We start from the raw sequence: 16,431 nt of genomic DNA, 5'->3' as shown, positions 1-16,431 counted from the left end.
TTTAAAGTTAATAGTTTATGTTTATTATTATCAATTACTATTTTTCATTGAAAGAGAACACACTTAGGCATAAAGTACTCACAAAAGGAATTTCAACAAAACAAAATATAAAAATATAAAAGTCAAGACAGAAAAGAATAAGTTATTATTTCTACATGTACTTCAGAATACCTTTGAAATATTAACCACTAACCAACAATTTTATTGGCAAATATATTAAGGTTGAATCAAGCAGTTACAATATTCTTATTTCAAAATTCAATTATATGTGAGGTTTCTCAATCTCACTACTGGTAAAAATTCTTGAAAAGTTATTATTTGTGAAATAAAAGGTCAAACAATAACTTGTATACCACTTCTATCTAATATACTTATTGTTATATAGAGTCTTTGTCAATTGTGTAAGTTTAAATTGTATTATACATATTTGTAATAGATATTTAAAGTTTTACTTCAAGAGGCTAGCTTAAGTTGGTGAATTAAAAACGATAGTCTGAAAAGGCACAATATAATTGCATTTAGAAATAGATATAGGAAACTGCAATGTATTCTTAGTTTCGTTGCAAGTAGAAATGTTTAAAAGCACCATAATTTATTTCCCACTTCCTTTGGGAGGGCGGAAATGCTCTTATGCATGAGCTAAACCCCCAAATTAAACGCCTTAGACTCCAGATAATCTGGCCCCTCCAGGACAACTACACAGATGATTAGATAAATAAGTTCTACAAGATTTTACGAAAGCATGACCAAAGACGTTAACTTAACAATATGTATTAAAAAAGGGCATAGTTAGACAAAAAAATTTAAAATAGTATACAAAAGACAAAAATAAACTAAGGATAAGCTCTACAGATGATGTATATTCAGAACAATAGGAACCTTGCTCGCACAAATAATAACTTCACGTAAAACTGAAGTAATCTCGAAATTCTCGACGGAAACCACCTAACACATTCAAATAATTAAGAAAAAAAAATCAATAATACCGTTATTCAATTACCTTTGCCATTAACCAAACTTTATGTCTACTACCTCACAAAATTTGAGCATCCTAGATACATCATTGCAGTGTCGCTTACCCCTAAGGAGAGGAACCATTAAAGTTTGCAGGTGAGAATACAAAATTCTAATCCATATTGGACAGCATCGAAAGAAGAATGTTTAGTTCAATAACGATGACAAAACTTCATTATTACTACATTTATAATGAATACAACGAAAAATCTCCAACACCAAACATATTGGCAACCTGCCCTTACGATAGGCATTGGAAAGACTCCATGGTTGCATCTAATCAATACGTCTGACGCTAAACTGTTTGGAAGAGATCCCAGATTTCGGAAACCACTACTAGATCTGTAATTTCAACCAAATATTAACACTCATTCGACGAACTTGGATTAAAACTGCACTAACTAGAAAGTATCTGACTTTGATAACATTCTAGTTAGTCAACTGCAAACATTATTGATGTCCTAGGTATCTTAAAAATGAAATTAAAACTAAAACTAAAACTAAAATAGAAAGGAATTATTAAAATACAATGAAGGAAGGGGTAAAGAAAAGAGAAAGAAATAGATCTCATATACCCTTGAGTATTTATACAAATGCCAATCCCCTGTTGTTTTTGTTTTTGATAGCCTGTCAAGTTGTGATAATTGACACCTTTCACTTTTCCAAAATCATGACAAACTTTTGTCCAGACATTTTTATTTCCTTCGAAACCGAAAATTCTTCTCCCGTTTCTTTTTTATGGGATATACAGAAAAAAACAAAAACACAAAATAGTATAAACGCGTTTCTTATTTTTGTCACAATCCACGCGGTGATCGTGTTCGAAAGCCACCAAAATTTATAATTTCAGTTAGGACAAACACCAAAGAGCCAAAGAGCCAAAGCCAAAGCCAAAGCCAAAAACCAAATCCAAAGTTTATTTGTTTAGCTGTTGCAATCCTCGGGCTCGAGGGTTAGAGAGATAGATGGCTACATCCATCCCAGAGACCAGCAATCCCCAAGCCATTACCATCCATTTTTCTCTCTGGCTCTTCCGCTTGCTGCTTTCGAAATACAGTTTAAAAAGAGAAAAAAAGAAACGAGCCAATACTTTTCGTTTCGAAAAAGTATAAAATAAAAAAAGAAACGTGAAAATTTCGATGAGGTTTCGACCAAAAAAAGAAAAGTGAAAAAAAATATCAAAGAGAAAAAATTTGTAATCCATTACTACATTACCAACTGAAACTTCTTCTATTTCTGTCAACTGGTATTGGTTTTTTGACCTACTTATCCCAGTAGTTTTGAAATTAATAGGTACCAACAACAGCAATATTTACTAATGGTCCATTGATTGAACTAAGAAAGAAATTTTTTTTTTTACTTGTCTAATGAAAATTTTTTTTTTCCTTCTTGTTTGGCTCTGTTGTAGTACTATATTCAATTAGAGGAAGTGCCTTTCTATTGCTAAAATAAATTGTATAAATACTAGTTGAAATTTCTGGTATCTCATCTCATCTCATCTCATTGGTTCTGTTATTCAATGTTTAGTTATTGGAAAATTTTCCTTTTGGTTTTGATTTGAACTTTTACTCTATGTGTGGTGGAATGGCGGTGGTGGATTTTATTCTTGTCAGGATTTATCTTGTCTTGTCGTCGTTTTCTTTAATCTAATCTCATCTCAGTGGTAAAGACAACTCATATATCACTGAGTATTGACATATCCAAACAAATAGTGGGAATTTTAACTTTTTATATACATATAAAAAAATAATAATGGCCTCTTTCAACGATTGTAGCAGAGCTTTAGAAAGCTTGAACCAATATCAAACTAAGGATGGTTTGTCTGTTTCTGAATTAATGGATTCTAGAACTAGAGGTGGTTTAACCTACAATGATTTCTTAATTTTACCTGGTAAAATTGATTTCCCATCTTCTGCTGTTAAGTTAGAAACTAAATTGACTAAAAAGATTACTTTAAATGCTCCATTAGTTTCTTCCCCAATGGATACCGTTACTGAATCCGAAATGGCTATTCATATGGCTTTATTAGGTGGTATCGGTATCATCCATCACAATTGTTCTCCAGAAGAACAAGCTGAAATGGTCAGAAAAGTTAAGAAATTTGAAAATGGTTTCATTAATTCCCCTGTTGTCATCTCTCCAAATGCTACCGTTTTCGAAGCTAAACAAATGAGAGAAAGATTCGGTTTCTCTGGTTTCCCAGTTACTGGTATGTTATTCTATTTTAACTAATCAAGAAAATTTTTTTTTTACTTTTATTTTGGTTCTTATTGGCACTGATAATGATTAATCTAAAATGATCTATTCTATTAGTAATGATGATTAATCCTAATTCTAATAACTTTCGTTCTACTGACTGCGATCAAACGATCTTGTAGAGATTTTTTAACTCTGATACTAAAATTCATTTAGATCTCATTATCAAGCCTGATACAGAAGTTTAATTAAAGAAATCATTTGTATCAATTGACAATTTACTAACAATACAATCATTTAATATTGAATACAGAAAATGGTGAACAATTCGGTAAGGTTATGGGTATCATCACTTCTCGTGATATCCAATTCATCGAAGAAGACTCTCTCCTAGTCTCTCAAGTCATGACCACTGATTTAGTTACTGGTAAGCAAGGTATTACTTTATCTGAAGGTAATGAAATCTTGAAGACTACCAAGAAAGGTAAGCTATTGATTGTCGATGACAACGGTAACTTGGTTTCTATGTTGTCTAGAACCGATTTGATGAAGAACCAAAACTACCCATTGGCTTCCAAATCTGCTACCACTAAACAATTGTTGTGTGGTGCTGCCATTGGTACTATCGAAGCTGACAAGGAAAGATTAGCTTTGTTGGTTGAAGCTGGTTTGGATGTTGTTGTCTTAGATTCTTCTCAAGGTAACTCTGTTTTCCAAATCAACATGTTGCAATGGATTAAACAAACCTACCCATCTTTAGAAGTTATTGCTGGTAACGTTGTCACCAGAGAACAAGCTGCTAGCTTGATCGCTAGTGGTGCTGATGGTTTGAGAATCGGTATGGGTTCTGGTTCTATCTGTATCACCCAAGAAGTTATGGCTTGTGGTAGACCACAAGGTACTGCTGTCTACAACGTCTGTGAATTTGCCAACAAATATGGTGTTCCATGTATGGCTGATGGTGGTATTCAAAACATTGGTCACATCATCAAAGCTTTGGCTTTAGGTGCTTCTACCGCTATGATGGGTGGTATGTTAGCTGGTACTCACGAATCCCCAGGTGAATACTTCTACCAAGATGGTAAGAGATTAAAGGCTTACCGTGGTATGGGTTCCATTGATGCTATGCAAAAGACCGATAAAAAGGCTAATGCTTCTACTTCTCGTTACTTCTCTGAATCCGACTCTGTCTTGGTTGCTCAAGGTGTTGCTGGTGCTGTCGTTGACAGGGTTCTGTCAAGAAGTTCATCCCATACTTGTACAACGGTCTACAACACTCATGTCAAGATATTGGTGTCGTTGACTTGAAGTCTTTACGTTCTGAAGTTGATGCTAGCAACGTCAGATTCGAATTCAGATCTGCATCTGCTCAATTAGAAGGTAACGTTCACAACTTACACTCCTACGAAAAACGTTTACACAATTAGACGTGTAAACTCATTGATTATAATTAGTCGCACATTATTAATTTGTATTTTAGAATCTACCCTTCATATTAATTATATTTATAATATAAATATATAGATATAATACCATAAAAATATCATTCGTATTATCATTGATACATAATGTCTAACTCTACTAAAACATCCTAATTTAGACTGTAATTGAAATCAGTCAAATTAACTTATTTTTATTATAAAAAATTTATTTATGGTTAGTCGCTTTTTTTAAAATATTCTCATATTTCTGATCCTGACCCTTTTGTAATTCTTCAAGTGATGGTGGTAATTTTTCATTAATTAAATCTTGTTTTCTTGCCATTTCAAATGCGGTTAAGGCTTCATCTAAACCTTCACTACCATGTGCAAGAGCACCACGAGGAAGAACACCTGCATTCATAGTCTTTAAGTATTGAACTTTATCACTCTCTTCTCTAAGAACTGAGAACATTCTAGAAACCTTTGCAATTGCTAAAATTTTATTCTTTAGAGCTTTTCTTCTGTGTTCGTCATCTAAAATTGCTGATCCTGTCTTTCCAACAGGTCTAGCGGCTTGAACTGATACGTCCGAAGTAGTGGAATCAGGTTTATCTTCAGAGGAGATATCACCTTCCAATTCATCTTCAGTACAGATATTTAATATGGAGACAAGCATTTCAGTGACTTTTTCACCAACAAAAGGTAATGACCAGGTAAAAACATCCATAAAGTCAGGTAACCAATATGGGTGCGGTGACATATTGAATTGACGTATATTCATTACGTTATTTTCATATTTTAGAATTGCTGCTTTATTTTTGTAAGTATCCAAATAGTTTGGTGCACTGAACAGAGTTAATAAACTTGGGAAACCGAGACTCTTTGTTGCTTTATACATTCTGTAACCAGCATCTTGAGCTTCATGCGCCCTAATGATAGAAAGTAAACCTGTTTTCTTCAAAAACTCACATGAGGCTCTGTATGTGAAAGCATGTGAGCAACCTCTAACTTTATTAGGGACATAGATATCTTGAGTATTTTCCTGAGAGTCATCATCGTAATCTTCAGTTGGATCAGCCCATAGCAAATCACACATTAAACCCCTCGATGGAATTTCTTTAAATCTGTTAATTCTGTTTACATCCTCAAGGGTTTGTAATTCTGGAGAAATACCACCATGGACACAGAAATATTGTTCATTCATCAATGCAGCTAACGGTAAGCAATTGAAAGACTTACAACAAGCTTCAAAGATTTCTAAATTGTATTTATGCAAACATTCATTTTTAAAAGTAAAATATGAGGTTAAATGTTTACATTCGTGGTTACCTCTTAATAACCAAAAATGATCATTAAAATTCAATTTTAAAGAGTATAAATATATCAAACATTCAAAAGAAAAGGAACCACGATCGACATAATCACCTAGGAATAAGTAAGGGGTATCCTTTGGATCACCTCCAACTTCGAATAGTTTCAATAAATCATAATACTGACCATGGATATCACCACAAACTGTGACAGGTGCTGGGACATGTAATAGATTTGGTTCAGCAGATAAACATTGAACAGCCATATCAATAATTCTCATTGCCTGAGCATCGGTTAATCTCCCTTCTTTTTTAAAATGATCTCTTAGAAGTTCATGGTTAGGTAAACCAGTTACCTTATCGAACAGTTCATCATCAGAAAGTTTCTTATTCGTAATTGGCGGTACTGAACTTACAACTCTATCCAAAGTTGAAATTTTACTGCCATCTTCCATCGTATACATATACAATTTCTGTCTGCGATTTTGAGATTCCATTGGAGAATCCACAGCCTTGTTCTCAATAATCTTCAAAGCATTATTCCATTGCTCTGACTTCTTGTTAGCTTCAGCACTATCTTGAGACATCTTCAATTTGTTTTTAAAACTCCACTACCTTTAATAATCTAAAAAGTCTTTTCTTTCCCCTGTTACCTGAAGAAATTCAACCAATATTTGTCCTCAAAAGTACAAAGCAAATCAATAATACACGTATTAAAAACTACAAATCAATCACTATCGAACTGTATATACAATCTGCTTTCTTGATGGCCTCAAACTTTACAATACCTCTCTTAAATTCAACTCTTGTTACTTGTTGTTAAATATCAAATTGGTTCAATTTTTTTTTTTCATCAAGAGCTTTAAAAGTAATGAAAAATTCCATCTCATCTCATCTCATCTATTAGCAAACAAGCAGATACAAGAGACGATCTAAGCCAGATAAAGTTCAAGTTTATACATTAGCAGTATTTTCAAGACTAGTAGGTGTTGAATATATTTTGCAGTAAATTTTTAGGTGGTTTAGTTGTTGAGAAAGATGAGTTTACAGATTGACGAGACTGCTTTTGTTGAGGCAGCTCAAGGTAGTAACAATTTACAGTTTAAAGATGAGAAGCAGCAGGCTAGATTTGAGTTGGGTGTTTCAATGATGGTTTACCGTTGGGATGCATTGGATATAGCTGTTGAGAACAAGTGGGGTGGCCCTGATTCTGCTGGAAAGCGTGATTGGATTACTGCAGTTATCTGTGATGCATTTAAGAGTGAAAAAATCATCGATGTTGCCTATATTGAAGAAATATTATTATATGCTATGGTCGATGAATTCGACACTAATGTCGAAGATGACTCAGCATTGCCTGTTGCCTCAGGAATAATCGATCTCTACAAACAATGTGATTCTATGGATTATAGTGGTGTTGAGCATTTATATACTGAATTTGAACAAAAACAAAAATCCAAAGCTTCTTCATCGAATAGAATTGTCCACATCGAAAACGATCCTTTGAATCCAGATACTTCATCTTCCGAAGAAGATGAAGACGATTTAGAGGAAGAAGATGTTGAAATGGACATTGATACAGAAACAACTGTCAATGCTGCACCTGAACCAATTGTCGATGACGATGGTTTTGAACTGGTCCAAAAGAAGGGAAGAAGAAGACAATAGCCCGAAAACACTTATTCATCTTCATTTCCTTTCTAACTATATCACGATTAGATATTTACTTCCCTATCTTCCAATTACTCTCTTTTATAAATATGTACATTATTATAATTCTCAATTAGACCTTAATATCGATAAAAGCTTTTCATTAATAAGATTCGTTTTTTAAAGTAAAGTTATATAATTAATTTTTATTAAACTATATATCCTCTTTTGAAATTACTTTTGTTGATATAAAGGGCTTATTTCCGTGTTACATGGTTATAATCCTTTTGGTGAAAACATGAAAGGTGACCCACCTCCATTGCTAGCTAAGGGGGATCTTGGCGTCCATGCCCTCAGGGAGGAATTCAAACTTGTATTACTAGTGCTTGGATGCAAGCCAGAGCCATTTCCCGTTGTTGTCTTTATAGAAGTGAGTCTTTCATTTGATGACGAAGCATTATTATTATTAAATCTAAATCTTTTCAACAATGAAGATGTCATGTTAAGTAAAGAAAATTCTTTCTTCTCTTCTTTCACGACCTTGAATAATTTAACATTAGTACCTGCCCATATGTTCGGTTTTAGTAGCCCAACGTCTAGGATGAAAGAACACGATTTAATTGCTGACGCACTAGAGTATTCAGAGTCATTGTCTGAAGCATCTTCCTTGATTGAATTGCAGTCGTTATTTTTATTGAAACCCATCCATGAGAATTTGAAAAAGGAATTGTCACTATTACTATTCGTACGCTTGTGTCTGTAATTATTATTGGAGCTTGGACTTGTAGAATACATATCTCCAATGTCTAATGGAGTTTGAGATTGCTCATAGTTTTGGTTCGACAAATATCCGGTAATAAAACTACTGTTACTATTTGTTCTTGATAACATTGTTCCATTAGAGACCTTTCTTTCCAACGAGGGTAGAGCTGACATCTCAGAGATGCTATCTCTAGCTACGCTACCTACTCCATCTGAGTTGTTAACCATAGAGAAACTGAATATTCCGTTCATCGAATTTTCAGAGATCGTATAACAGCCAGTGTGGGAATCAAAAATATCTGACCAACAGATGACATACATCCATTTTTTCAAAATGAAATTTGAATTTGTCAAGTCTAACTTTAACACATGTGGTTCATTATGATCCTTTAGATAAATAGGCAATAATTGCTTTGCTTCATCTACGAATCCTTCTTTGAATGTAGATATTTCCTTTACTAGATCAAAGTATTCCGCTGTGTTAATGGTGCATATCGTTGGAAATTCTTTCATCATAATTCTTACAAATTTAATCAGCAATGATAAGGTAGATGCACCACCCCATGTCTTGCTTAAATCATGGTCTAATGGTGATTTAATCTTAATTTTCTCACCAATCCCAATTGGCCATTCAGGTCTGAAGGCTAAAAATATTTTCCTATTATTAAAATAAATATTGTCTTCATAATCCATATGTTCATGGATCTCATATCCTTTGTTTCCATTTATGACAGTTGAATTGCTATTTGTTTTCATCAATTCTAAATGATTGTTATTAGAATTATTTTGAAGAGTAGCATTACTATGATTATTGTTATTATCACTGTAGTCTCTCAAACCTCTTGCTGTATTATTCTCAGAATTTTTGTGAACATGATTGGTTTGAGCGGATATTTCATCATTATCATTTGATTCATTATCTGTTAATTCAGTAGACTTCAACTTCTTGTCCAACAGTATGTATTGATTTAACACCTCTACACTAGAGCTATTATTATTAATACTATCAGGCGCCCATCTCCTACTGTTTTGCGAATTATTATTTCCAGTCATTTTTTTTGACTTTTGCAACAATAGGGTGTTTTCACGAAAATCATAATATTCAGTTTCTTGTACCTTGTTCACTCCCTCCATAGATGATTTACTATCTATTGATTTAGAGATAGTCAATAGCGACTCTCTAACCTGTAACAAAACCTTTTGATGCCTTGTTAGCGCAAAGAGTAAATTTAATGATTCTTCATAGTAGTACACAATATAATTCAGCATACTTCTTAATACCAAGGATAACAAATCCAATTTGTATCCTGGTGAGCATGCATAAAAATTATTACTTTGTGCACTATTAGGGATAGAATTTGATGTCAAATACATCTTATTAGATAATTTTGAAATTAGATGTAATAGTGTGATTGAAGCATTATAATTTAAACCCCCATTAGAGGTCGCAGATGGTGATTCGTTTCTATTTCCTGACAATTTAATTAGTTCTTCATCTTTTATGTTTGAAGGAATCTGAATCAAATTATACAGCAATTCATATAACCATGGCCTTGGCTGAACATTTTCCTTCACATCATTAATAATAATGTTACAGATGTGAACGACTGAAAAATCTCTATAAGTCAAATTATTGATGTTACCAGAGGATAACTTAAAGAAATCAGGTAACTTATTTGTATAATAGTTAGTCGTAAAGGTATCCAGCATCTTAGAAAGTACTAATTTTTTGGACGATAAGTATAATGACAGGTTTGAGCAAAGTGGGATCATTGAAGATTGTAACTCTGGGATATGATTATAATAATGCATGTAATAAATTGAAAAAATGATAAATTTATTTGCAAATTTATCTGCAACATAATTTTCAAACGATTTATTTTCAGTAATTATTGTTGTAAATAAAATTAATACTTGTGGAAGTATAGTTGGAGGTACAGGTAATGATAAAGAAGAGCCTGTACTATTATTTTCATTAGTGTCATTAGTATTTGTTTTTTTCGTGTTATCAGTTTTTGTATTATTACCAATATTATTGTATGGCTTATTCTTCAAATTCGATAAATTTTGATTTGGAGTATTTGGCTGTTGTGAATCATTTTCATAATTATTACTACTGTTGCTATTTACACGATTATGCGAATAATTTTGATTTTGTTTCATAGATGGGAAAGAACCAAATGGCGAGGTCTCTTGTTCTATTGCCACTTCCACTGGATGTTTAAAAATTTTTGCAAAGGAGGTCAACATAAGTTTCAAATCCAATTCTCTGTTTAATGTAGATACATATGATAATGCAATAGTTTTACCATGATGTTGAATGTCTTGGCGATTCAACACTCCTAGCTTTTCCAGATTTTCAACAATTAATTTTTCATTATCTAACCAAAATTTTGAGCACATTATGTTTAATAATTGCAGGGATGATATGATGAATGCTGATCTCAGTTGTGGTAACTGATGTTGCTGCGAATATTTACTTGAAACCATTGTATAAGGCAGAGTTGATTCATTTTTAAAATTTGTACAATGCCGACATACCACATTAATTAAAGATGAAATTAAGCAAATCGAATCATATTCTGGCACTAAATATGATAATGAGAAAAGGAACAAATTTTGAACTTTTGAAGCCTGTTTTAGATATAAATCTTTCGAGGATAATGATAGCAATAAATTTATAATTTCCAGTCTATTTGAATCATACTTCGGGTTTTGTGGGTGATAAACTGCATCTTGAGTATTTATACCATTATCCCATAGAAGATCTGAAACCAGACCTGGAGAACCATTTGAAGGTATTGTAAAAGCTTCAACAAATAATAAATTTACACAAGATTTGACTAAATTCAAGCCTAATGGTTCGATGGTAACGTCTGGATCCAGTGAATCATCATCTATGCCAAACAGAACTTTAGGATCATTTGTCCAAAATATATCAGCTATATTTGGTACATCTTTATTATTTAATTGTAATTCAAAATATAATGGCATCAATTTAGTTAATACTCTAATACAAACTAGAATTCTTGAGAATCTAAATTTTAGCAGTTCTAATGAAGGGACGTTTAAGGAATTTGTTAATAAATGAATTTGTAATGCAGTGAACCTTGTTAGATTTAAATAATTTATAGGATTTAATTCGAATATATTTCTCATTTCTTCATTATTAATAATCTGATTTAGCATTTCAAAAGTTAAATCTGTACCAACTGCGACAAATTCTAAATAGAATTGATCAAATTTAGAATCATCTGGTATGACTTTTGAATTATAGAGATCGATCAATTCATTTAAATTTGTATTTTTTGAGAATAGAGGTATTATTCCATCAAAATATCCAGATAACCTAAATACATGATCCCTGTATAAGACGTTTAATTTGGAATCTGTGTTACCCATTTGCGATTTAAACGTTGATGATCTATAGAAGGGATATACGTAAGGTAAGGTTAGGTAAAGGTTATCAAATATTTTTCTTTTTTTCTTTTCCTACTTCTTTTCGAATAGATTTGACTATGTTATATTAAAGCTTTTTAGATATAGATAAATTTTGTTTTTTAAATTTTTAGTTGAATAAGGAAGGAATTGTAGATAGCAAAAATGTATAAATATGGATGGATATCGTAATCTTAGCAGATTTTAATAATGTTGCCTATATTTCAATGCAAAAATAATGATTATTATTGTTATTGGAAGTAGAATTAGCTTTTTTAAATCGATAATACCTTTTTAAAACTTAGGGAGGGAAATTAGGAATAGAGTATATAACTGTAGCCTTTTTTTTATTTTATTCTTTTTTTTTTAAAAAAAAAAAAATTAAAGAATTCGAAAATTTGTATGAAAAAAGAGACTAGAACTGTTTTATAATGGTTTTTCCTTTTCTTATTAGAACTAGAAATTGATGATATATATATTTCAAATCACTCAAATCAACCGAGAGGGAGAAGGATCAAAAGTAACGTAAAATGAGGAAGAAGCCACCAGCAACGATAAAAACTCGAATTCGAAATTTTTAAAAATGATTACGTACGTATAAAGAAACTCAGTGCAACGGCAGGCGCTAGCACCAGTATATATATATATATTATAGAGAGAAATGATCACAGTTATTTAATACGGACATTGGTGATAAATGGAGTTCCTGTATGAACCCAAAGTGTATATATATAGCAGACTATTATCCGTTGTTAGCCGCTGCGACACAAACAACACCTTGGCTAGTAATACAATACATGTGCGTGATGTTGAGATACTAATGGTGTCAGTGCATTCTTGAGTGGCTATAGTTTTAATGCTAGAGCAACAAAAAATCCAATCCCACTCATATGCAATAGGGAATAAAAATGAAAAGTGGGAGAATACTAAACTATTTCTTCCTTTTATATATTTGCCAAATTTCAAACTCTATTTTATTTTTTTTTATTTATTTTTCGAATCTCATTTCTCTTCTTCCCCTAAATTTAAAAACATACACACACGATGACACAAAACCACATGTACACGTGGGGAGACACCTTTCCCTTCCCCTTTCTCCAAATTGCATTAATTAGTTGAATACACAAAAAAAATCACATGAAAAAGTTAGCCGCCAACATTTCATACGACTGCGACTGTAGTCGCCGACTTAGTTTGCTGATCAAAATCAATCAACCTCTCTCTCTCTCTCTTATTACCTTCCTCCTCCTCCTACCGGAAATCGACTGGAAATAAACGAGAAACCTCCACGGAAACAACAAGGTTACTACGACTAGTAGACCATTCCTGCACGCACTTCTCCTTACACCACCGCCTTTTTTTTCTTGTTTGCTGTTCCCACTCTGTTTCTCTCGCCAACTGTAACAACGACAGCAAACAAGATAAGACAAGACAAGACAAGACAAAACAAAGTACCGTTATACGACACACATTTTTAATACATATCATAATATCATATCATGTCATATCATGTCATATCATAATATAATCATCTGTCCACAATAAGTTCACCACCACCACCAACCGAGATCTGTCAAAGGTCAAATTTATTAAAATTCGAGGAACTTAAAGGTTTTTTCCTCTCATCGAATACTGATATTCACTTTCTTTGTTTATTTTCGTTTTCGTTTTCGTTTTCCTATTCTCTCTGCAGTGACTCTCTGCCTTCTATGGCTAATCATCTTGTGAGTGTACCATTATCTCATCCATTTTATGTAATTGTGATACTGAAGTATTATTTAATGACACTGCTTTATATCTGCTTATACTACCTACATTCTACCATTTCTTCCAAGCTAACCAATTAAACAAGAATTAAAAACACACACACGCAGACATAGACCAGTAGACTTGTTGGGGTCTCCCTCGCACTTGACCTTTTTCTTGGATGATTGCCCTTGTATGCTTATCTATACGGGTCCGTCCACAAGAAGATAGCGTGCATGACTCAAGAATTGAAAACAGAATCTATCACTCACGTACTCTGACCTTTAAACTAATCTTTCTCTATCCCCATTCTATTCTATCGAAATATAGATATTTTTGCGACTTCGTTGTATAAATTTAAAGAACTGATAGGAAGGAAAGAAAACGTATCTATGTTATCTGTATTAGAGGTTCTTGTTGCTAGGCACGCTCGAAAGGTTATTAACTTTACCATTTGACTATTACTAATTTTTTAAACAACCTAAAAATAAAAAATAAAAAATAAAGGTAAATAATATATATGCCCATAAAGAAAAAATCTATATGGAGTTTGTTTGTTTGTTTGCTATAGTTTGTCTGTCTCTTCATCTTATCAAATAAGGGTCATCATTTAATTTAAATTCACGATTTTAAGAAATACTTCATATGTATGAAAGGAATATTTCATTTAAGGAGTATTCACCAGTTACATAATTTTTTAAAATTGTATATAAGATAGTCGAGTGTGATTGATCGGATAGAACATTACTGATTTGTTAGCATATTCTGATTCTTCAAAAAAGTTTACAAGGAAAGAAGCTAAACAGAGAACAAAAAAAAGTTTAAAAAATTAAAATATCGTTTCAAATACCAATCTTATGTTTTTAAAAGTTTGGTATATTCTATCATTTATACTGTTACGCATACCCACTTGGGTGTTTAACACAGCAAATGCAGTTAAATTAACTATACCGTTCACAGCATTTGTATTTTTAGGAATTGCTGTAGTTTATTTTACTCATTATTTTGTGAAAATAAGAATATTATCAGAATACAAGAAATTGACCCCTGAAGTACCTCCCACTACAAACAAAAACTCATTTGTAGATTCTTCAGATAATGAACGTAACTCAAAATCAAGTGGCCCCAATGATAACAATGAATCAAGGTTTCTATCTTCATACTTGGATCAATTCTTAAGTGCCCTTAAGATATTTGGGTATCTAGAAAAACCTGTGTTTCACGATTTAACTAAAAATATGAAAACACAGAAGCTAAATGAAGGTGAAATTTTATTATTAGAAGATTCTGTGGGTTTGGCCATTGTTGTCGAAGGAACCCTTCAAATTTACCACAACGTTAATGATAATTCAACCTCAAGCAGCTTATTACAGCCTCAGTTCCATGATACCAATGAAATCGTTAGAACACAAACCCTTGGCACTGAAATTGAAAGTGAAAATGAGAACACTTTCAACTTAAGGAATGAAGAATTGACAATAAGCTCAGATAGTGAAATAATAGATGATGATTATTCAGATGAAGATGCCGAAGATTCAAATATGTATCTGAAATTAAAAAATTCTCCAGGTAAGTTCCAATTACTTAACACCGTAAAACCTGGTAACCCTGTGTCATCATTGGTAAATATCTTAAATCTATTCACTTCTAAAAGGAAAACTTTCAACACTAATTCACCAAATCCTAACAACCAATTCAATATATTATCGAGACATGATTCGATGTCACCTTTAGAATTAAAAACTGACCATGATCCAATGTTATACCCAGTGCCAAACGTTGTTGCCAGAGCGGCAACAAATTGTACTATTGCCATTATACCACCTCAGTCATTTGCAAAGTTGGTTGAAAAGTATCCTCGTTCTGCATCCCACATCATTCAAATGGTACTGACAAGATTACTTAGGGTCACATTTCAAACAGCTCATAGATATTTAGGGCTAACATCCGAAATTATGGAGATAGAATTGTTATTGAACAGAAATATCAATTATGAATTACCTTCTTATTTGAAGGAGGCTGTTATTTCAGCCTATAAAAATAGTACTAAATCAAACTATGATTCAGATAGTTTATTTGAAACTTCAGGCGTTAAAAGGTCAAGATCATCAAAAATCAACTTATCGAGTACCTCAGTTAGTTCCGAAAAATCACCATTATTGAGAAATAGATCTTCATCAAATTCAATAACAACTGTTTCCGGTGCATCTAGACATGTAGTGATTGCTTCAAGGGATCAATATAATCCTGGTGACCTATTGTCAAGTGTCCCATTATCAAGAAGAGAATTATCATCTGGAAAAACAGTTAACCAAAACCAACAACTATTTAATTCTACTTCCCCAACGAGGTTATCAACGCTGGTTAATTATCCTGATGTCTGCAAAATGACAAGTGATACGACTTCATCCCATTCATTCAGATCCCTTGTCACAAGAGCATCTGAAAATGAAGATGTAAAGGGAAGGTCTTTTTCCTCAAGTCAAGAAGAAACGGAAGAGTCTGCATTACGACTTGGCTTAATTGAAGCAATATTCAACATTTTAGATATCAAGAAGGAAAATTTATCCTTACAAAATCAAACTCGGGAAATGAGGAAGGAAAGTTTGACTAGAAGTTTGACTAGATCTTCTGATACTTCCTTAACTTCATCTTTGGCATCTTCTTCTGAAGCTAACTCTATGATTAGAATATTACCTAGCGACTATGCCATAACGTCTCATAGACAGAAACCAAAAAAGAAGAAGGTTTATTCTGAAGAAGCACCTGTTACCATTAACTTTGATCGTGTTAAAAAGGAATTTGCCCAGGGTATTGAACTACAGTTCTATGAACAAGGTTCAACTATAGTTCAACAAAATGCTGATGGTAAAGGTTTATTCTATATAATTTCA

At 32.7% G+C, this 16,431-nt stretch overlaps 5 protein-coding genes across 5 annotated transcripts in view; 3 read left to right on the top strand and 2 right to left on the bottom strand.

The window, feature by feature from the left end:
* Positions 1–2,766: 2,766 nt before the first annotated feature.
* On the top strand, positions 2,767–4,637 carry IMD3 (IMP dehydrogenase IMD3; the record flags this gene model as incomplete). The annotated part of the gene is given in 3 exon segments (XM_001643918.1): positions 2,767–3,223; positions 3,524–4,515; positions 4,518–4,637. Coding segments are annotated over 3 exon segments (1,569 nt in total).
* A 220-nt stretch (positions 4,638–4,857) lies between these two features.
* Positions 4,858–6,528, bottom strand: CNA1 (calcineurin catalytic subunit A; the record flags this gene model as incomplete). Its single annotated transcript, XM_001643917.1, has 1 exon — positions 4,858–6,528. One exon carries the CDS (start codon positions 6,526–6,528, stop codon positions 4,858–4,860), a length of 1,671 nt encoding a protein of 556 aa, XP_001643967.1.
* Positions 6,529–6,979: 451 nt separating this feature from the next.
* On the top strand, positions 6,980–7,609 carry TSR2 (Tsr2p; the record flags this gene model as incomplete). The annotated part of the gene is made up of 1 exon (XM_001643916.1): positions 6,980–7,609. The coding sequence occupies one exon, from the start codon at positions 6,980–6,982 to the stop codon at positions 7,607–7,609; it is 630 nt and encodes a 209-aa protein (XP_001643966.1).
* A 258-nt stretch (positions 7,610–7,867) lies between these two features.
* Positions 7,868–11,755, bottom strand: ECM30 (Ecm30p; the record flags this gene model as incomplete). Its single annotated transcript, XM_001643915.1, has 1 exon — positions 7,868–11,755. The coding sequence occupies one exon, from the start codon at positions 11,753–11,755 to the stop codon at positions 7,868–7,870; it is 3,888 nt and encodes a 1,295-aa protein (XP_001643965.1).
* Positions 11,756–14,394: 2,639 nt separating this feature from the next.
* Positions 14,395–16,431, top strand: part of NTE1 — a gene marked incomplete at both ends in the record, with an annotated part of 4,438 nt that continues 2,401 nt past the window's right edge. Inside the window, one exon of the mRNA XM_001643914.1 lies at positions 14,395–16,431. Coding sequence (XP_001643964.1) covers positions 14,395–16,431 — 2,037 coding nt within the window.

This window comes from Vanderwaltozyma polyspora, genomic scaffold (genome assembly GCF_000150035.1).
Source record: "Vanderwaltozyma polyspora DSM 70294 KpolScaffold1001 genomic scaffold, whole genome shotgun sequence".
Lineage (NCBI taxonomy): Eukaryota > Fungi > Ascomycota > Saccharomycetes > Saccharomycetales > Saccharomycetaceae > Vanderwaltozyma > Vanderwaltozyma polyspora.
This window is presented reverse-complemented; position numbering and strand designations above follow the sequence as displayed.